The sequence below is a fragment of the Stomoxys calcitrans genome, chromosome 5 (genome assembly GCF_963082655.1).
Source record: "Stomoxys calcitrans chromosome 5, idStoCalc2.1, whole genome shotgun sequence".
Taxonomy (NCBI): Eukaryota; Metazoa; Arthropoda; class Insecta; order Diptera; family Muscidae; genus Stomoxys; species Stomoxys calcitrans.
The window spans coordinates 20,975,931-20,999,375 of NC_081556.1; the positions used below are offsets into that span (position 1 = coordinate 20,975,931).

Consider the following 23,445-nt stretch of genomic DNA (forward strand, 5'->3'; position numbering starts at 1 on the left):
AATGGTGAAATTTCAAGCAAAGCTATTTAAATCAAAACAAAAAGAAAAATGATTATGTGAATTATATACTTTAACAACAGGCATTAAAAATGTTTTTCACCAAAAATATGGTTCGTGTCTATGCTAACTGTTAATGTGGTGTGGTGAGGTGAAAATCTGTTCTATTGGTTTAAAGAATGAAAGGCATTGCCATATCGTTTGTGGTAAGTTTTTAGGCCTTTTCAAAAAATAGGCAGAATAAAAGATGAATAATTATTAAAATTAATACAAACTTTGATACAAACAATGGTAAAATTTTTTATACAAAACATTTTCAGGGATTTCGCTTTATAATTCGATTATCGACACATTTTTGTTCATGAAGATTGCATTTTTGCTGAATTGTGTATGTTTCTAAGAAAATAAACTCGAAAACCCCAAAACCTATTTGCTACAAAAAATTACAAAAGGGGTTGTCCATAGTCATTTACGGAGGAGAAACAATCCTCGACAAGAAATGATCCTAGATCGATGCCATAGACTCTACTGGAGTGGAGATCGTATACCTTTAACAACAGCCATGGGCAAACACAAACAAACACTTTGGTATACTATTGTGTATGTACATTAGACCTTAAGCCCGTGGTATAGGTAATAACTTGCAAATATTTGAGTGTCCATTGCTAAAACAACAATGTTCGTTGCAAATCTAAAGTAATCTGGTTGTCGTAGTAGCAGTGATACATTGAGGCGGCAGTCCTTGCGGATGAAGGACTCATCGGCTGAACCGGTAGGCACAACCGGCTACCATGGGATTGCAATTTGGTTGTAAGTTAAATAGTCTTGACTGGACAACCTCCGTCTAAAGATGAGGAGAGGCCATTATTAAGTGCACCATGATGTGCTTCCTTAGGTTTCGTGAGTCAGTGAGACTCTGTCTATGGACACATCAACATTCTTCCTCTAGTGGATAATAATTATCTAAAAGGGGTCCATGTGTATGCTTTTCAGCAGAGTGGATGATATGAAAAAGGAGAATAGCATAAGGAACGGGATCAGAGACACGCCTTAATATCCCAGGGAGCCATTGGGCGATATCAGATCATTGACATTGCAGGCTATACGAAAACGAACGGGTACCCCGCCTTTTCCGCTCCTTTCTGCAATCACGGAAGACTGGCTTCATCAGGCCAGCAGTCTTCATTGAATTTCTTTGAATCATATAGGTGTCTTTCAGGCGTAGGCTGTTTCGAAGGCACTGAAGGCAATATCGATGTGGGAGAGACTGCCTGATCGGACTGTGCCGATATACCATAAGGAAGGCTGTCAGGCTCTGCTAAGCCCCAAGTCATCAAGAGGTTGCGGGGAACGAGACGGCCAGGAAAGGTTTGATGTTAAGCGCAGATTATGCTACTGAATCAGTTAGATGTGATTTGCTGGCTATGTGGCCACGTATTTCGCGGAACTATACGTCACTTATCCTACGGCTGAGGCAACATGGCCTAGGATGGCTTACTGTTCATTGCAACATCAGGTCTTTGACTTCGCACTGGAGAGAGAGAGAGAGAGAGAGAGACGGACTTCTACAGGGTATATTATGCCAAGGAGCGGTTGGCGGTCGAACTTCGCAGATACTTAATCCTGTTGTTGTTGTTATAGTCACATTTGCAAGTGGAAGTGGCGATCCTCGTCAATCTCTTATAGGCGAGGTAGCTCGTTCCGGACTTTACGACGGATCGCCGCGGGAACATGATGGCCATTGGTTATTTAAAGGCGCCAATAACTCATCTTGTCGTATCGAGCATCATATGAACTCAGTATTAAAGCAAGATCCGTCGCCACCCGGCCCCCACTGAGACTCTCCGCTCGATACCGCTAATTGTCTGCGACTGCTGTTGCAGCTACTCCGTATAGAGCATTCCAATATCCGTAACCTATGAACTCCCAGCTAAGCTTCTCGTGAAAACGAAGAACGCCACACAAATAAGAGCTTAGTGTTCCAGTCCGTGTGGTGCTCATAGTTTTCCCGTGTCTGATCCTTCTTCTTTCTTATGGGTTGGTTATCCTTTACCTTCTTCTTTCGTTTCTGCTCACTCGTTGTATCTTAATCTGATTTTCTTCATCTTCTTTTCTCTACTGCCTTCTCTTTGGACGTACACAATGAAATGCATGGAGAAAGCAGTCAGGTCCGGTACTGCCGAGATAGAGCTATACAACGTGTACATACCGCCAGTTGGTAGTTGTGACCCCGGTTATTGGCCAAGCTTACAAGTCCTACCTAAATGGGCTACTGTCTGGCCATAATCGTTTGGTTTCATGAGACTTTAATGCGCATCACGTTGCTTGGCATTCTCCCCTAGGTGATGACCAGCGGGACATAGCTGTGGCAAAGAGGATGGAAGGCTCCATGTTTTGCAGTGAATGAGGCTGCCCCCACTAGGATTAGGAAGCAGCACGCCAGCCTTTTCCATAGCATCCCCTGATCTATTGATTGGCGTATGCTGGCAAGCCGTCATTTCTCTTGGATTAGACCAGCTCCCCATAATTCTCACCATCGACCGGTTACCCAACTTTATAACCTCTGAGCTCTGGTCGTTTATCAATCAAAAGAAGTCCAATTAGATCGGCTTCAGAGAGTACACCAATTGCTGCTTCAGTGAACTAACATCCCCTTAAAATGTGCTGGTTGCCGAGACATCATTACGCAGCAACCGCTCGTTCGGTCGAATTTCCCAAGTGAGACCCAATTTCCCACCGCAGTTAGTGGTACTCGCAGACGAGTGTGATGGGATTCGTTGCACGGACCCCACTAACCCCAGTATAAGCGAGCTGAATATGCAAATTAACAAGCTAGTCAACGAACATAAGCGGAATTTGTGGCTGGAACACTGGGAGCAATGTAACTTAGGCGCCGGTATAGGAAAGCAGTGGTCTACTGTTAAGTCACTCTCGAATCCCGGTATACGGGACGACAGGACCTCATTCACTTTTGGCGAAATAACCATGACTGATCCGAAGAGATGCGCCAGGTTGTTCAACCGTCAATTTATTGTGCATCCCGAGAGAGACAGGGCAAGGAGGAGAGCCATTCCCCGTATTCGTGGTTTCCGAGCCGATGAACAGCCATCACAATTTACCATGGGCGAAGTTACGAATGTCATCCGTGGCGCCAATCATCTAAGGCGTTGGGCCCCGACGAAATCTCTACATTGATGTTGAAGAATCTGGATTCACCTGGAGTTCAATACCTTATCACTGTCCTCAATCTGTCTTTGAACCCTCTTATAGTTCCCGATGTCTGAAAGATGGGCAGAGTGATCCCACTACTAAAGCCTGGAAAGGACGCGAGTTTGGGGGAGTCGTACAGACTGATCTCCCTTCTGTCACTATCAGCCAAGACGCTTGGGAGAATTTCTATTCGCCGAGCATCAGCATGGATTTCAAAGACTGCATAGCACAACAACTGCTTTGCATGCCATCACCGCACACATTTGCCGTGGCTTCAATCAGCCCAGGCCATCAGCCCAGACCTATCGAAGGTATTCGACATGCCAAACTATTTGAGGACATCGCCTATACGTCCCTTCAACCAGGCCTGAAACGCTGGGACGCGAATTATCTGTGTGGTCGCCAGTCATTTGCCGAATTTAGGTATAAGAAATCAAAACACCTTAGCGTGAAACAGGGAGTTCCCCAAGGCGGGGTGATATCTCCGACACTGTTTAACCTCTACCCCCTCCAGACGGCATAGAGATCGTGTCATATGCGGACGATTGTACGATCATGACATCAGGCCCCCAACCCATTGTTGACATCTGCGTAAGGTTGAACGTCTACCTCGACCAACTTGCCTCATATTTCGCTGAGAGAAATCTAAAAATATCTGCCACCAAATCTTCAGCCACATTCTTCACTACAAATACGCGTGAGGTGAATACTGAAGCTAACTGTGATGGTCGATGGAGAAATGATTCCGATCATCAAGTGTCCCAAAATACATGGCGTCACATTTGACAGCTCTTACACATTCTCCCCACATGCCACAGAAATTTGCGATAGTCAAAAGTAGAAACAAGGTCCTCAAGTCACTTGCTGGCAGCACTTGGGGTGCAGAAAAAGAAACCTTGTTGACCACGTACAAAGCTATTGGGCGGTCTGTGGTAAGTTATGCAGCGCCAGTGTGGTCTCGTCAACTTTGTGACACGCAGTGGAATAATATTCAGATCTGTCAGAATGCTGCCCTCCGAACTGCGACGGGCTGTCTTCTCAGTTTTCAAGTGGACCACCTCCATCAGTAGACAAAGATCCTACCAGTGCGAAGACATAACTACATGCTGTCTAAGCATACCTTTTGGGCTGTTATCACAGAGACCATCCAAATCATCATCTTATGGATAGGTATCCACTGCCCAGAAGCCTTAAGGTAGATCTACATCATCTAGAGCGTGAGGTTCAGCGCTACAAGAGAGAACCTCTAGATCAAGCGGTTCTAGACAACATTCATCCAGACAAGGTAGCAAATGCGGTTAGTGGCTACCGGGTGAATGCAGTCCTTGGAGAATGACCGCCTCCCATTGCAGCGGAAGAAATTGACCTTCCCCGGCAAACCAGAGTAGTTGTAGCTCAATTACGTTCCGGCAGATGAAGCCGCCTCAACTCCTACAGAGCAAGGATTGATGCCGATGTGCAAGATGTATGTCCCGATTGTAACCAGGGACCACACGATACACGTCACCTGTTTAACTGCCCGGCCAGACCCACTCGACTTAGACCCAAATCCCTATGGACGCACCCCATCTTAGTCGCAGAGTTCCTGGGTCTTGACACTCAACAGAATCAAGCAGACGAAAGATAGAATACAATAAACTGCTACAACAACAACAACGATAGAGAGAATTTCCATTCGCCGAAATTCGAAATCCATGCTGATGATTTTGAAGTCTGCATAGCACAACAACCGCTTTGCATGCCATCACCGCACACATTTGCCGCGGCTTTAATCAGTTCAAACTATGCGATAGGACGGTCCTCGTGGCACTGGACCTATCGATTCAACACGGTCAGCCAAGCCAAACTATTTGAGGAGATCGCGGATTATCTGTGTGGTCGCCAGTCATTTGCGGAATTTTGCTATAAAAAATCGAAACACCGTAGAGTGAAACAGGGAGTTCCCTAAAGCGGGGTGATATCACCGGCACTGTTTGACCTCTACATACCCTCCCTTCCACCCCTTCCGCATGCGGACGATTGTACGATCATGGTAAATGGTTTTTGGTACACATTGGGTTGGAGGCCACAAATGTAACAAAAGTAAGGGAAATGTTACGATTCGCACTGCTGTAGGGTATACACGCCGGGATCGACCCGATATCATTTCTGGCAAAAGATTACCCCCACCCTCAAATCTGCAGTTGCCGTATGGCAGAATTGTTCACAAATGTCCCCGCATTAAGGGGGGTTAACTACCGCTGAAAAATTATCTGGAGTCCCCATTCGTCTGGTAAATATACTTCATGTTGATGTAGGGCAGTTTGGGCTATATAGGAGTCAATTTTGCTAGAGTTCATATTTTTCATATTTTATTATTGATCCAAATATTATGGATTTAGCTGCCGCTGGAATATGAAAATCATTTTTTTAACATTTTCTTTTATTGCCATAAACAGCAAAATTTATTGAAAATAAGATAAACTTTGTTATATTATTTACTATTTATAGTTAAATTAAACTCTATATACTTAGCGCAAATTCTAATGATATTAATTAACACTAAATTAAATATAATCAATCAAAGGGACAAGAATTCTAAATAGGAGCAATGGGGGCATTAATTCAAACAATAACAGCAAACACAAAAGTGGAAAGACGGTTGTGAAAGGAATGGGAATCAGGCAGCAAGGATGAGAATGGGACATTAGCAGGTGAAAGAGGATAGGGCGGGTTCATGGTTAATAACTAAAAATTTGCTTGTTAGTGAAATTTCGGTTGGGGGATTAATCAAAGCAAATAAAAAAAAATTAACCTTACAGCTAACTTGTATAACAAAAAATTCAGCATAGGAAAAACTAGAAAGTAACCACAAATACATATGTGTATAAAAGTGAAATAAATTGTCCGTATAGCCTTTCCGCTTAAGTCTTAGAATTCTCTTGGATAAATTGAACGCTTACATATCTAAGTTGTTTAAGGATATGTGATGATCAAAATTAAATACATATAATAATAATTAATAATAGTAATAATTCTTAAGAGAACAAAGCGTATTATACGAAACCGTATCTTATGAGGTATAAGAAAACATATATGTGTAGATTGCAATAGTTGTAGAAATAAAAGTGTGATTTTGGCGGGTTTTGTCTGGGATGGTGTGTGATTATATAGGGTCATCAAATTGAAAACAAAAAAAATCTTGTACTCTAATTGCAATTGCAGCTCCCGGCAGCAGCTTACATTTTACTCTTCTCATTTGCCACCGTTTCCAGACGTTCTATTACTTTGCTTAAATCCATTTCTTTGTTGATCTTCAAGTACATAGTCTTGCGTACCTCATGAAATGCCACCCAGGCAGGCACCTCTTTGGCCATCAGTTTTAGGTGATTCTCAATATCTTGGGCTGTTAGGGAGGTACGGAAACTATTTTGAATTTTCTTAATGACAATTTCTTGCGTGAGCACACCTTTGCGTTCAGTTATGAAAACATTACGCAAATGGCGGGCCATTTCCGGTAAACGTGAATATTTGGCAGCCTCCTGATCTTGCGAAGGCCTTCTAGTCATGGCATCCAAAGCTTTGGCTGCCTGTTTGGCTCGTATCTTTTCCAGCAACGATTTGGGCACTCCTTTTAGTAGATTCGATGTAGCATCTGCTGCTGTTGGATTTGTGGCTGTAGTACTGGCAGCGTCTACTGGTGTTGCATTATCTTTTTGCTCTGCTGGCTTGTCCGCACTATCCTCTTTAGCCCTCATTGATGCCTGAGACTCTTTGGAAGTTTCTGCTTTAGCATTATCCAGATTTTTCTGATTCTCTGCTTTTACCTTTTCAGCTTCAATTTTAGCTTCATAACGTTCCATTACCCTTTCCATGGGTGTGGCACAATTAAATAGATTTCTAGCTGTAGACAGTATATCTTTAGCCGATGAGTATTTTTCCACATTGGGAGGTTGGGGCAAGTTAGCCAATGGTATCTCAGGACAATTCTCCAAATCGAAATCTGGATGCCAACGTGTTACTTTTTCCTTGGGTATAGAAAGAGGGGGATCCAATGATTTCAAAAACTTCTCATGTTCCTCTTTCACTTTTTGCAATAGCAAAAATTGGAATCTCTGTAATCTCTCTGTCATTACATGGGGATTCATAGAATTGCTCTGAGCCGAAGTTAGCACATCGTCTTCATCGATTTTATTCATTTTCATTTTTTCCGGTAGGTTCTCTACATTAGGAGCAATGACCAATTGGAAATAGTCCGCCTTAGAGGCAGATCCATAATTGCGCATCTTCATTTGGGTAAATATAAAAGCCTCCGGAAAGATGCACTTGATTTGTGCCAAATGTCTTTCGTAGAAATTTTTGCGCAACATTCTTTGAACGGCCGGTTTCAATTTCTTGAATGTTATAACCTCACGGCGATTATGAAACATGGCGCACACCGAGTCTAGACCTTTGAATATCTCAATCAAATGACGATATTTATAGGGCAAAGGCAGTTGACCAGCTTTACTGGTTTCAGCCAATGACATAAAGCGTTGATAGGCCGGTGGTACAACCAGTTTTGAGGGAGAGCCCAGCTTGGCTGGGCTAAAGAGAACACGCTTGGACACATCAGTGTGGCGTGGTGACATAAGCTCATTTTTATCCGGTGTTGGAGGTGGAAGTTTAGTGGGTGTTTTAAAGGTTTTCGAAGGACTGCAAAAACGTAATGAAAAAGAGAGCTTAATTAGTATATGATTAGAAAGGTAAATTAAATTTTACAATTTATTTAAGTAATTAAAATAATTGGATTACAATGAGGCAGTTACAGTCTCTTGACTCAGTGGACCTCAATGTTCCCAAAATTCAAAAACAATGGCAATATTCTTCAAACAACTCATGCGACAAGATGGGATGAGTCCAGACGGATTTGGATTCGATTGGATTTGGATGGTGACGTGTGTCACGTTGTCCCTGGTCACAATCGATACATACATCCTGCAGGTCGACATCAATCCTCCTTGCTCTGTAGGAGTTGAGGCGGCTGCATATGCCGGATCGAATTGAGCTAGAACTTCTCTGGTTTGTCGGGAGAGGTCAATTTCTTTCGATGCAATGGGAGGCGGTCGTTCTCCAAGGTCCACATTCACCCGGTAGCTATTCAGCGCATCTCCTACCTTGTCTGCATGAATGTTGTCTAGACCCACTCTTGATATGCCGCTTGATTTAAAGGTTCTCTATTGTAGCGCTGGACCTGACGCTCTAGCTCAATTAGATCTACCTAAAGGCTTCTGGTCTTTTAAAGATGGTCCTTGCGACAACACCCAAGAAGGTACTGCTTAGACAGCATGTATTTATATCTCCGCACAGTTTAGATCCTTGACCACAGACCGGACAATTGCTTTGTACGTGGTCAAAAAGGTTTCTTTGTCACCACCCCAAGTGCTTCCGGCAATTGACTTGAGGACATTGGACTTTTGACTTTATCGCAAATTGCTGTGGCATGTGGGATGAATGTGAAGAGCTGTCAAATGTGACGCCAAGTATTTTGGGACACTTGAAGGTCGGAATCGTTTCTCCATCGACCATCACTTTCAGCTCATTATTCACCTCACAATGTGTGTGAACAATGTGGCTGAAGATTTGTTGGCAGATATCTTCAGATCGTACAATCGTCCGCATGTTTACGATATCTATGCCGTCTGGAGGGGATGGAATGGAGAAAAGGTAGAGGTTAAACTGTGTCGGATATATCACCCCACCTTGGGGAACTTCCTGTTTCACTCTACGGTGCTTCGACCTGTTATCCCTAAATTCTACAAAAAGACTTGCCACCGCACAGTTAATTTGCGATCCAGCATTTCAGGCCTGCCGGGAGGGACGTGTATTGGCATTGTTCGTTGAATGCCTTCAATCGGTAATCAAGGCAATCGGTATTCAGGTAATATGGTAAGATCTAGTCCATACTCAGATGTTGAGGGTTCCATGCAACTCACTGTAACAGCGAATATGGGTAGTACAGCGAATTGGTTGGCTCAAACATTTAAATCGGGAGATTCCTTTATCCAAACTCGGCGCGGTTGTTCTTTGAAATTGGGGCAAAACTTCAACTTTCTGAATTCAAGATTTGTAGATCGGTATAAAGGGTGATATATCAAAATATAAGCTATCTTTGAACAAAAGGCTAAGTGATTTCGTCAGACATTTGTTTTGCACTCTTAACGATTACAAAGAAACGAATTTTGAGTTATCATCGACGATTTTTTTCAGTAATTTACTTGGTATATATGGTGGAAGAACCTACCAAAAATTAAGGTCAGTCTACCAACCTGACAAGAAAATAAAAACCTACCAATTTTGGTAGGAACCTACCAAAATCGGCAACACTGGTCAGTAAGCAACATTTTAGCCAAATCAGATAATAATTGCAACCTGCCGCTTGGAGGAGGTCAACGCTAAAAGTAGACGTGGCATCGATCATATAGACTCGAAATTCTACCAGCGTCGTTTTGATGCCCTCATTCACAACCAATGGTTTAGATTCCTAGCTGCATCCTGAGATTTGTTGCCTCTAAAACCCTCCATTGGCCCCATCATTACGCTTACATTTTTAATCGAACAGCACTTATTGATACGAAAAAAGTATCATCACTGCTCCTTAAGGTAATGTATGTAGCATATAGTTTACATTGATAAGTATACCGATCGACTCAGAATCACTTTCTGATTCGATTTAGCCATGTCCATCTGTCTGTCCATGTTAATTTGTGTACAAACTACAGGTCGCAATTTTCATCCGATCGTCTTCAAATTTGGCGAAGGCATGTTTTTCGGCCTAGAGACGAAGTCTATTGAAATTGGAAAAAATCGGTTCAGATTTGGATATAGCTCCCATACATATGTTCGTTCGATTTGCAGTAATAATGCAATAAAATGGTCATTTGTTAACCGATTCTCTCGAAATTTGGCAAGAAGGATTTTCTTATGACTCCCGAAATTATAGGTTAATTTCATAGAAATCGGTTCAGATTTGGATATAGCTCCCATATATATGTTCGTCCGATTTGCAGAAATAATACAATAAAATTGTAATTTGTTAACAAATTCTCTCGAAATTTGATAAGAAGGCTTTTCTTTTGACACTCAACATTACTGGTGAATTTCATAGAAATCGGTTCCGATTTAGATATAGCTCTCATATACATATATCGCCCGATTTTCACTCCTAGAGCCATTGCAAACGCATTTATAGACCAATCATCCCAAAACTTTGTACAATGCTTTCCTCGACAACATACACAATATATATAAGGTTTGTTCTAAATTGGTTCAGATTTAGATATAGCTCCCATATATATGTTCGTCCGATTTGCAGTAATAATGCAATAAAATGGTCATTTGTTAACCGATTCTCTCGATATTTGGCAGGAAGGATTATCTTATGACTCTCAACATTGCTGGTGAATTTCATAGAAATTGGTTCAGATTAAGATATAGCTCCCATATATGTGTGCGTCCGATTTGCAGAAATAATACAATAAAATGGTCATTTGTTATCCGATTCTCTCGAAATTTGGCAGGGAGGATTTTCTTACGACTCTCAACATTGCTGGTGAATTTCATAGAAAACGGTTGAGATTAAGATATAGCTGTCATTTATATATCGCCCGATTTTCACTTTTATGGTCACTGCAAGCACATTAATTGACCAATCTTGCCACAATTTTGTACGGCGCTTTCCCCAATGACCACCACAATATCTAAGAAGTTTGCTAGAAATCGTTTCAGATTTAGATATAGCTCCCATATATATGATCGTCCGATATTGAGGAATATTGCAATAAAGTGCTCATTTGTTAACTGATTCTCTGAAAATTTGGCAAAAAGGATTTTCTTATGTTTTCTAATATTACTGGTGATTTTTACAGATTAAGGGAGTCAGGGACATGAGGCACTTTGGATTTCGGGCATTCGTCTGTTCTGGGGAAGGCCGCTTGCGTAGGAGGATTATGTGGCATAGGCGACCAGACTTGGAGGTTGTCTAAACGTAGAGGGAACCTCTTTTTACACGGACGGGTCCAAGCTGGATGGGGACACGGGATTCTGGACGAGTACAGTGAGAGATAAGAATTTTGCGATCCTCAGGTCCTAGCAAGTGAACCCGAGTCAGGTCAGGATACTTGATCTGAGACCTTTTGTATTTGTACGTGGAGTGAGGGGCCTTGAGTACTGACCTTAGTCTAAGGTAGTCAGGAACATATAGCTCCCATATACGTATTGGGTTGCCCAAAAAGTAATTGCGGATTTTTTAAAAGAAAGTAAATGCATTTTTTATAAAACTTAGAAAGAACTTTTATCAAATATATTTTTTTTCTAAAGCAAGCTAAAAGTAACAGCTGATAACTGACAGAAGAAAGAATGCAATTACAGAGTCACAAGCTGTGAAAAAATTTGTCAACGCCGACAATATGAATAATCCGCAATTACTTTTTTGGGCAACCCAATATTTCGCCCGATTTTAACTTCTAAGTTCACTGCAAGCACATTATAGACAAATTTTGCCAAAATTGTGCATAACTCTTTACTCGATGCCTACCACAATAACTAAGAAGTTAAGTCAAAATCGGTTCACATTTAGATGTAGCTTCCATATATGTATATGTTTGTCAGATTTTGTATTTATTACAGTTTGAATATATTTGCTCGTAATTTGATACGAATTGTTTAATAACCCATCTGAAAACATTCGCCGAGGTCCATCCAAATTGGTTCAGAATTAGTTATAGCTCCCACTTTGTACCTATAGTATAGGTGTAGGTTATTATAAAGTCGGCACCGCCCGACTTTTGCCTTTCCTTACTGGTTTTTCTCCCTTTCTATCACTCCAAAACTCTTGTGAGAACTGTTTAGGCCACTGCTACCTACATCGAAGTTACCTTGACCTATCCTATATGCAATTTCCCGTCCTATTTAAGAAGACATAACCACGTTTTATAGTAAAATTACAACAAAAATGTTTGCACATTGTTGACATTCACACTTAAATAAATACTAAAAATCAACGTTTCAGTGGTGGTTGGCCTACAAATTGAAAAACGTTACAATACCAAAAAATCACTCGCGCCAACTTTAACAACAATAAAGCTTCAGCTGTTGCGGGCTTTTTTTAGCCATATCACCAACAATTGAGGTCACATTTTCTTTTGGAGTATGCTAGAAAATGCTAAAATTGCATTTATTGACAAGACCAAACAATGAATATCTTACACAAAAAAAAATCATCTACAGAAATGAAGAAAGCAACGTACAAACGAATGTACGATCTATGGGAGAAAGCAAACATCCCCTCTTTGATGAAAAAAAAACTCACATGCATGTACACATAGTCAAAAGCTATAAAGGCAAAAATCAAAAAGGACCAAGGGAGTGAGAAAATATATAAAGGACAAATAAAAAAGTAAACAAACCAAACGACTAAAGGAATTCGTCATATGGCATTTTTATACATGCTTTAACACATATATGGGTACTGTGGCTACACACAGGTCTGAGGTCTGTAGAATAATTTTAATTCTGCTGAGTTTGTAATTCGATGGCGACTGCATCCATCGGTGGGTGAAGTCACAGACAATGTTAATGAAAACTGACCGCCATATGTTTGTCATAACTTTTCATACTACTAGTCTGTTTTGGTTGTACCTAGTTACTAATAAACAAATACATATTCCAAATGCAAAGGTTTTGTCCTATACACATACATATATACAAAGACTTTTTGTACAATCATCCACTATTGAAGCAATTAAAATTGTACGTTACTTGATCCTCCATCATATGGGTGGTGTTGAGATAAGTGCAAGTAACCTTTTTTTGTTTGCCCATATCCTATTGTCTAATGTCTGTCCGTCTATCCTTATTATTCTTAGCAATGCCTTAACATTTTGTTGTTGCTTATTTTAGGTCTCTTTTAGGTGATCCTTCTTCAAACTGCGCCTGATCTTCAACTAGCAAAAGGGGGTTGTTTTTTGGCCGTTACAAAAAGGTGTCTACGTGTTTAAAGAAACCATAAGCAGCGACGTCAACGCAGACATGGATGTGTACATATTTTTAAGACTTACAGGCAGTAAAGTATTTTTTCATTCATATTTTCTTCTTTATATTTATTCGGCCCAGGTAGACCATGTCTTTTTGTTTGTTGGTCTTCTTTTTCACATGAATTTATTTGTATGTGATAGGCGAAATGTTAGGGGGTAGTGTTTTCTTTATTAACTATACTAGCATACAAAAGGAGAGCTGCAGCATTAGCGTACAACACACTGCTACAACAACAACAACAAAATGAGATATCCTTAAAGCAGAGAAACTGACTTGCATGCACGTAGATAAATTTTAACGGAAATTTATTTCTCGATAACAGAAAACTCTCTTTCTTAAGAAGCACAAATAAAAAGGGGGTTTGTATTGGTAGTTTTTTAACTTATGTTAGAAAAAGTACGTCTTATGCATAGTGTGATTATTTATAGGTCTGATGGCTTCGCATTGCATGAAATGAAATAAATAAAAAATAAATAAAAAAATAAATAAATAAAAAAATAAATAAATAAATCACAAATAAAGCATCCCTGGGATCAGTTTTATGCTTTCCAGGACTTTGGCAAAAAGAAAATACATTGAGAATATTATATGTGGGAATGTTAATTTTTGTCAAGACTTGAAAACATCATTTATTTCAAAATTCTGTTTTTTTTTTCTCTTTAGTTACCGGCAGCTGTATAATTGTTATACAAAAAATTCCATTACTTACTAAGGTAAGCCGACTCAAATGTCCTTTGTAATTCGAAAACTATTTCAGAATTTTTAAGTAAGAAGCCAAAAAGTTGGAATTGGAATATAATAGTTTCAACAATTCTTTTGTTTGTTTTGTAAGAGTAGAGTCTTTTATACCTACACAATTCTGTTTGTATCTCCTCGAAATATTCGTCTTAGGGCCCATAAAGATAATATATAATCTTGATCGTCATGACATTTTAAGTCGATCTAGCCATGTCCGTCCGTCCGTCTGTCTGTCGAAAGCACGTTTACTTTCGAAGGAGTACAGCCGCTTGAAATTTTGCACAAATACTTTTTATTAGTGTAGGACAGTAGGGATTGTAAATGGGTCATATCGATTCATGTTTTGATATAGCTGCCATATAAACCGATCTTGAGTCTTGACTTCTTGAATCTCTAGAGGGCGCAATTATTGTCCGATTTAGCTGAAATTTTGCACAATGTAGTTTTGGTACCACTTCCAACAACTGTCCATAACCTGATATAGCTGCCTTATCAACCGATCTTGGGTCTTGATTTCTTGAGCCACTATAGAGCGTGTAAAATATGGTCTAAATCGGTCTATAGCCTGATACAGCTCCCCAATAAACCGATCTCCCTACTTTACTTCTTGAGCCCATAAAGGGCGAAATTCTTATTCGATTTGACTGAAATTTTACACAATGACCTCTACTATGGTCTCTAATATTCAATTAAATTATGGTCCAAATCGGACTATAACTTGATATATTGGGTTGCCCAAAAAGTAATTGCGGATTTTTCATATAGTCGGCTTGTGACTCTGTAATTGCATTCTTTCTTCTGTCAGTTATAAGCTGTTACTTTTAGCTTGCTTTAGAAAAAAGGTGTAAAAAAAGTATATTTGATTAAAGTTCATTCTAAGTTTTATTAAAAATGCATTTACTTTCTTTTAAAAAATCCGCAATTACTTTTTGGGCAACCCAATAGCTCCAATAGCATAGCAATTCTTTTCCTTTATGCTTCGTTTACCTTAAAAGATATACCGGGAAAAAACTCGACAAATGCGATCCATGTTGGAGGGTGTATAAGATTCGGCCCTGTCCATAACCTGACTTCTTGAGCCACTATAGGGCGCAATTCTTATCCGATTAGGCTAAAATTTGGCATGACGTGTTTTGATACGACTTCCAACAACTGTACTAAATATGGTTTAAATCGGTCCATAACCTGATATAACTCCCATATAAACCCTTCTGGGATCTTGACTTCTTGAGCCTCTAGAGGGCGCTCAATATTGAAATATTGTACAACGGCTTCTCCCATGACCTTCAATATACGTGCCAAATATTGTCTAAATCGATCTATAGCCTGGTACAGCTCCCCAATAAACCGATCTCCCTATTTTACTTCTTGATCCCATAAAGGGCGAAATTCTTATTCGATTTGGCTGATTTTTTACACAATGACTTCTACTATGGTCTATGGAACTCGACAAATGCGATCTATATTGGAGGGTATATACGATTCGGCCCGGCATGTTGATGTGCTAACCAGCCAAAGTGTTTTGAATAATAACACACACTTGCTCAACTTTTATAAGTTCTTCGTTATGCTATTCTTTAAATAGAAATACTGAATATGATCTCGAGCTGGAAAATGTTCGAAAAATCACGTTAGGGTTTTTTTTTGTGAAATACATCAGATGAGGTTTCGGCAAGTTGAGAACTTTCCTATGTTTTGGTTGAGTATACGTAGTGTCAATCCTAGGGGTGTACTAGGCTTAACAGAAATGTTTCATTTGCGATAAACATACCTAACTTTTTTATTTTGTAATTTTTTTTATCAATTGCTGTCTTACAATTTTTATGTATTTTTTATCATTTTTTGACTTTTATACTTATTACATTAATTAATCTTGATATCGTTTTATATTTGATTCATTATGTTTCACTTTATTTACATAATTATATTTTAAAATAAGAAAATTAAACAAATTTGAAGTCAGTCACAGATTAGTCTGAATTGAGTTCTGCTTTAATTTGGAAAACAGCAAGCATATTGCACTTAAACAGCTGGTCACAAAAGATTCCAATGTATTTTTTTATTAAAAAAAATAATACAGAATTTCTTGTACTTTTGACTTTTAATTATACAAGTTTCCTGCTAGGAAATTAACAAGTTCAGACATCACACAACCTGATGTTTTAAATGAACTGCTGACCATATCTCAGACCTTCCCGGGGCAGTTGTAGAGTAATTAAATACTCGTATGTGTGCCCCAGATGCTAGATTGCAACTGACTTGTATTTGAATATTTATTTCTTATTTAAATATTTAAAATAAAAAAAATCAAATTTTTTACTTTTTTATATATTCTAGAAGTTGCACCTTGTGATTTAAGATGGATAATGGGTTTATATAGAAAATATGTCCGATTTTGAACTCATTTGGGCAATACTAGGCCTGTCGGTAGTACGTACCGGATTGACCCGATGGACACACTGATACAACAACAATAAATGTCATTACAAGCAAGCATTTTAACCAATCAATTAATCATCAGTTGCTTAAAAAACAATTTGCAAGGTTGTTATATATATTTTGGCCACTTTGAATTGTCAACCGATATACTGCAATTCAAATATTTTTTGCAAAATTTTATGTTAATTAATAGTTAGCATGCTTATTGGAAGTCAATACAAAACACCTCATACAAAATGTCAACCAAATAAGGTAAGAATTTTGCACTCTAGAGGCTCAAGAAGTCGAGATCTATATCAAAACATGGATCGATATATCAAAACATAAATCGATAAAAAATAAAATAGAAATAAAAAATTAAATTTTTTTAAAATAATATATAAATTAAAACAACAAAATAAACTATAAAAAAAACGAAAAGAAGTATAAACAAAACTAGAAAAGGAATACACAACAGTAGTATAATAATATAAAAAAGAATAACAACAAATTTATACAAAAAATATCAAAAATTATAACAAAATATAAAAGAAAATATAAAGAAGTTATAAAAAAATATTAAAAAAGAAAATTATAAAAACAAAAATTACAAAAAAATTAAAAAAAAATATATAAAAAAAAACATTATAAAAAAAAATTATAAAAAAAATATTGTAAAAAAAAATTATAAAAAAAAATTGTAAAAAAAAATTATAAAAAAATTATAAAATAAATTATAAAAAAAAATTTAAAACATTGTAAAAAATACATAAAAAAATATAAAAAAAAATATAAAAAAAAATATAAAAAAAAATATAAAAAAAAAAAATAAAAACATTATAAAACCATTATAAAACCATTATAAAAAATATATAAAAAAATAAAAACATTATAAGAAATATTTAAAAAAAAATATAAAAAAAATTGTAAAATATAAAAAAATTTAAAAAAAATTATAACAAAAAATTAAAAAAAATATATATATAAAAAAAAATTATAAAAAAAAATTATAAAAAAAAAATTATAAAAAAAAAAATTATAAAAATTATAAAAAAAATAATAAAAAAAATTATAAAAAAAATAATAAAAAAAATAATAAAAAAATTATAAAAAAAATTATAAAACAAAATTATAAAACAAAATTATAAAACAAAATTATAAAAAAAATTATAAAACAAAATTATAAAACAAAATTATAAAACAAAATTATAAAACAAAATTATAAAACAAAATTTAAAAAAAAATTATAAAAAAATTATAAAAAAATTATAAAAAAATTATAAAAAAAATTATAAAAAAATTATAAAAAAATTATAAAAAAATTATAAAAAAATTATAAAAAAATTATAAAAAAATTATAAAAAAATTATAAAAAAATTATAAAAAAATTATAAAAAAATTATAAAAAAATTATAAAAAAATTATAAAAAATTATATATAACTATCTTTTAAAAATTTTTTTATACAAAAAAATTACAATTTACAAAAAAAGTATCAAATAACAAAAATAAAATTATAAAAAATATAATAAATATATAAAAAAAATATAAAACAATATATAAAAAAATATATAAAAAAAATATATAAAAAAAAATATAGAAAATATATTTTTTTTATAGAAAATATATAAAAAAATATAAAAAAATTAAAAAAACAAATTTATAAAATATTACAAAAAATAAAAATAATAAAAAATAAAACTAATAAAAAATTATAAATAATAAAATAATATAAAAAAGAAAATAAATATATATAAAAAATATAAAAAACTATATATATAATATATAAAAAATATAAAAAAAATGATAAATATATCAAAAAACATAAAACATATAAGAAAGAATAGAAAACAATAAAGGAAAGAATTAAAAAAAAATATAAGGAAGAAATAAAAAGTATATAAGAAAAAAAAAAAATAAAATATGTAGAAAAATAAAAGAAAATATAAGAATAAATAAAAAAATAAGAGAAAATAAAAAATATAAATAAGGAAAAATATAAAAAAATAATAATATATAAAAAAAAATAAAAATATATAAAAAATAAAAATATATAAAAAATAAAAATATATAAAAAATAAAAATATATAAAAAATAAAAATATATAAAAAATAAAAATATATAAAAAATAAAAATATATAAAAAATAAAAATATATAAAAAATAAAAATATATAAAAAATAAAAATATATAAAAAATAAAAATATATAAAAAAAAAATATATAAAAAATAAAAATATATAAAAAATAAAAATATATAAAAAATAAAAATATTTAAAAAAAAATATATAAAAAAAAATATATAAAAAATAAAAATATATAAAAAATAAAAATATATAAAAAATAAAAATATATAAAAAATAAAAATATATAAAAAATAAAAATATATAAAAAATAAAAATATATAAAAAATAAAAATATATAAAAAATAAAAATATATAAAAAATAAAAATATATAAAAAATAAAAATATATAAAAAATAAAAATATATAAAAAATAAAAATATATAAAAAATAAAAATATATAAAAAATAAAAATATATAAAAAATAAAAATATATAAAAAATAAAAATATATAAAAAACAAAAATATATAAAAAATAAAAATATATAAAAAATAAAAATATATAAAAAATAAAAATATATAAAAAATAAAAATATATAAAAAATAAAAATATATAAAAAATAAAAATATATAAAAAATAAAAATATATAAAAAATAAAAATATATAAAAAATAAAAATATATAAAAAATAAAAATATATAAAAAATAAAAATATATAAAAAATAAAAATATATAAAAAATAAAAATATATAAAAAATAAAAATATATAAAAAATAAAAATATATAAAAAATAAAAATATATAAAAAATAAAAATATATAAAAAATAAAAATATATAAAAAATAAAAATATATAAAAAATAAAAATATATAAAAAATAAAAATATATAAAAAATAAAAATATATAAAAAATAAAAATAGGTAAACAATATAGATAAATAAATATATAAAAAATATAAAAGAAAGCATAAAAAAATTTAAGAAAAATCAAAAATATAAGAGAACAAAATATACGAAATACAAGAGAACAAAATAAAAAATATAAGAAAAAGTGAAAAAAAATATGTATATACATATATATAAATTTTTACATATTATGCTAAGTTTAAAATTTAAGCATAAATGCCTTAAATGTTGGAAAAAGTTAATATGGCGCTACAAATATTTATTAATCGATACGTCACGGGTAGGCTATAAGCACCACAAGGGTTTGATCCCTGAGTTCTGATTTGTGTGGTGTCCATCGTTGTTGTTTTTGTAGCCACATTTTCATGTGGAGGCGGCGATACTTTTCAAGTTTCTGTAGTTAAGCAAGCTCATTCCGGTCCAAAGGACCGATCACCGCGGAAGCAGGTTGGCCATTGGTTATTTAAAGGCGCCAATAACTCGCCTTGTCATATCGAGCATCATAGGCACTCAGTATTTGTGCAAGAGCCGGTGCCGCCCGGTCTCTCACTGAGACACTCCGCTCGATACCGCTGATTGTCCCCCGACAGCCACTGCAGCTACTCCGTATGCACCTAATAGCCCGCAACTAAGCTTCTCTTGACAGCAATGAACACCACACAGATTGGACCTTAATGTTCCAGCCTGTGTGGTGCTTACAACCATCCCGTGCCGGGGGGGTTCATCGTCATCACAAAAAGCTTCGTATACAGAGTAGGTGTGTATGCAGTCCCAGAAAATCAGTGGATTCAGTCCTAGAAAATCAGGTAGCGATACTCGTCTTGCTCCATAGGTAAGCAATCTCGTTCCCATCCATAGAACCAATCGCCCCGGGAACGTTATGGCCATTGGTTATTTAAAGGAGTCTTGCCATATCGAGTATTAAAGGCACAGCTCTCAGCATTTAACAGAGCCGATGGCGCCCGGTGGTTATCTTTTTTAATTCGGCCATTATAGTTATTTCTACAGACGGACGGATAGACAAGTCCAAATCGACTAAGCATGTCAAAACAATTCCAAAATATATACCTATACTTATACTGTCCCAGATAGTTATTGCGAGGCGATACAAACGATATGAAAAGATTAGTATGCCCCCAGTCCTATGTGGTGAGTATTAGCTTTAGTTTTTGAAACTTATTTTTCTGTCTCTTAATATATAATGACTCTAATAGAAAAATTCTTTTTTTCTTTTAGTTTACAATTAATTTTTTTGGTTTGTAGGGTTTCAAAGCGATACGATGCGTATAAAAAACCTCTAACAATGCTTATCTGTGGTTTAGTTTAAATGATTGGTTGGTAGGACACCAGTATAATATATTCAAAAATTTCTTTGTGGGTTAAATAAAATGTCATATACGAGTATAATGGGCAATGCACTCATGTTTATTAAATAAATTTATATTCTTCTGGGAAAAAAGATAAAAGACCTACCTTGTCAAAACTTCCAATTCGATTTTATCGAATTCCTTCAATTGCAAAACTGGAGTCTTTTTAGAAGGTGATTGCATGCTCTCTTTTAGCATACGATTGCGCTCCTCCTGTGCCTTGCGTGTCTTCTCCAACTCTTGAATACGAGCCAGTGAAGCTTTAAGTTCTTGTAGTTTAGCACTACGTGACACTTTTGTTTTTACCTCATCAAAAGTCAGTTCCTTTTTCACCAACGACTTAAGTTCGCCCTGTTTAAGGGGAGTGTTGGATCCTTTAATGATTTGTTTGGTGGGTGTCTTAAGGCCACGTTCCATATTTTTGTTATTGTTTTGTGAGGTGAAAGCTGTTATTATGGTAGCCGTAGGTGTCGACTCATTAACTTTTTGGCGCGATTTTGTTTTAGTTGCCGCAGGTTTCTTACGTGGCGACAATGTGCCCTTTTTAATGAATTCGACAAGCTTTTGTTGCTTAACATTTTCTTCAATTTTGGACATTTTCTTGGGCGACACTCCACTGTCGGGCACTTGGCTAGGGTCTTGCACACCAATGCGTTTGACCACCGTACGGGTACGCATACCCATCTTCTTAAGAGCAGCGATATCATCGTTTTGTTCTTGTTGCGGTTGTGGCGCATCATTTGTCGGATTATTTTGTGAAGGTATGTTAGCATTTGATTCTTGTCTAGTGGGTTCTGCATTGTCCAAAAGGCGCTATAAATAAAACAAAAGAAACACAATCACACACTTTGTACATTACGAAGCAAATTAATATTCTATAAATATGCCACAAAATGCCGCTTTAAACATGTTTAATATGTATTCTCTTTTTGTACCCCCGAGAAGGGAACAAGAGAAATAGAAGAAAACAAAGACATGATATCATTATGCGTCTCTGCAGCGCAATGCTGCTTAAGCGGGGGTTGATTTGATATGAACACGAGCAAAACCCAAGGCATTGATTCATTTTTCTCTTAATTCACTTTTTTATCTTAAGATGTGTTTTTATTAAAAAAATGTTCCTGGACAAACTTACTCTATTTTTAATTGTGGTAACATCTTCAGCAACTGCACGTTTTCTGGTATTAAAAAATGCTGCTATGGAAGGTTGAGCCATCTTTTGTAAATTTTTTTTCTCACTATTTTATATAATTTTCTTTAAAAGCAACTTCTTTTTTTTTGTTTAACACTTCTTATCAATTTTATTGATGACTATTATTTTTCTTATTGATGTGGGCCAATTTCTCATGTGCTTCTCTTTAATTCACTTTTCTTTAGTTTCTTCTAGGGTTGAATTGACTAACTTGCACCAATAGGTCTTTAGTGTTGCTTGTGTGAATTGGTTATGATGGTCTGTCTACAGCACACGTCGTCTTGTTATCCCGCTCAAATTTCTACTGACAAGAATTTTCCCTCCAAAAGTTCAGTCAACGGCAAACGCATGACGTTGACGTTTGGGTTGACGTATGAAATTCCTCAGTCGACGTCGTTGCAAACGCGCCAAAAATTCTGTCTATATTTGTTTACGTTTTTTAATGATATTTTAAGGGTATGTGCCTTTGTGTGTGTGTGTGCGGTTGTGAATGTAACAGCTGATGATAACTACAGCCAAAAACAATGGAGACAAAGAGGCCAACATTTATATAGATACGGCAGCTTTGATATGAAAAATTGCTATGGTCCAAGCAAAATCAGCTGTTAATGCCAACTCCGTAAATATCAATTGCAAAAAATTGCATCAGGATTTCCTTTTTGTGGCAAATATAAACTAATTTTTACACATTAACACTTCACTTAAGTCTATGTAACAATATAAGCACAATTAAAACAAAGAAAAGACACGTAATATATGTATTTTTCACACTGAAATATGCGCAGCAACTTTTTGACTGCCTGATCCCGTTGGCTACGCTTAGAGTTGCCACATCTAAAGTGAAAAATACGATTGGGAATAAAATATCTGGATGGGTGATTAAAATTACTACTCTAGAAAAAAAGCCAAAAAAAAGATGCTGTCGCTATTCGTTTATTGGATCTTTGAAATATACATAAGTAGAAATTCTTTTGGTTTTTGTTCGTTTAAAATCAATGTTTTTAATTGGAAATAAACATCAGCTTTATTTCCACTAAATAATTTGTATTAAACTGCAGATCAATTGGTTGCAATAATATAAATATTTGCCCTTTATTATTTGTATAAAATTTGTCAACTACAAAATGGATGGAGGGGTTTGAAAAATGTGAATAATGGTTGCTTCTATTGCAGCATTCACTAAAGAAGGTTGCTTCAAGCAATCAGCCGACAGAAACTTATTTTAATTTTTGACAGTTCTCGACATTGTTGATGTCAATTTCGCTTTGATGATTTTGTCGCCATTTTTTTTTATACTGAGTTTTGAAGTTGTTCGGTTTAACATGAACAAGAACAACCTAGGCAAATTTATAATTTTGCCTAGAAAACAACTGTCCAACTCCATATAAAAATCTCCTCTCACTGAGACTCTCCGCTCTATACCGCTGATTGTCCGCGACTGCCGTTGCATCTACTCCGTATAAAGCATTACACTATTCGCAACCTGTGGACGCGTCCGGTCGCTCG

General features: G+C 34.9%; 1 protein-coding gene across 1 annotated transcript; it reads right to left on the reverse strand.

The window, feature by feature from the left end:
• Positions 1-5,909: 5,909 nt before the first annotated feature.
• LOC106080869 (DNA replication factor Cdt1) lies at positions 5,910-22,762 on the reverse strand. Its single transcript, XM_013242471.2, has 4 exons — positions 22,626-22,762; positions 21,883-22,359; positions 20,854-21,560; positions 5,910-7,881 (listed from the first exon to the last, which is right to left on the reverse strand). The coding sequence occupies exons 2-4, from the start codon at positions 21,961-21,963 to the stop codon at positions 6,426-6,428; spliced, it is 2,244 nt and encodes a 747-aa protein (XP_013097925.2). The 5' UTR covers positions 21,964-22,359; positions 22,626-22,762; the 3' UTR covers positions 5,910-6,425.
• Between the last annotated feature and the right edge of the window lie 683 nt (positions 22,763-23,445).

Excerpts from the sequence above, each read along its gene's own strand:
- LOC106080869 (XM_013242471.2), bottom strand. The coding sequence starts at position 21,963 with ATGGCTCAACCTTCCATAGCAGCATTTTTTAATACCAGAAAACGTGCA. Across the intron at positions 21,561-21,882 it reads TTACCACAATTAAAAATAGA|CGCCTTTTGGACAATGCAGA; the intron begins GTAAGTTTGTCC and ends TTTTATTTATAG. Across the intron at positions 7,882-20,853 it reads GAATTGGAAGTTTTGACAAG|TCCTTCGAAAACCTTTAAAA; the intron begins GTAGGTCTTTTA and ends ACGTTTTTGCAG.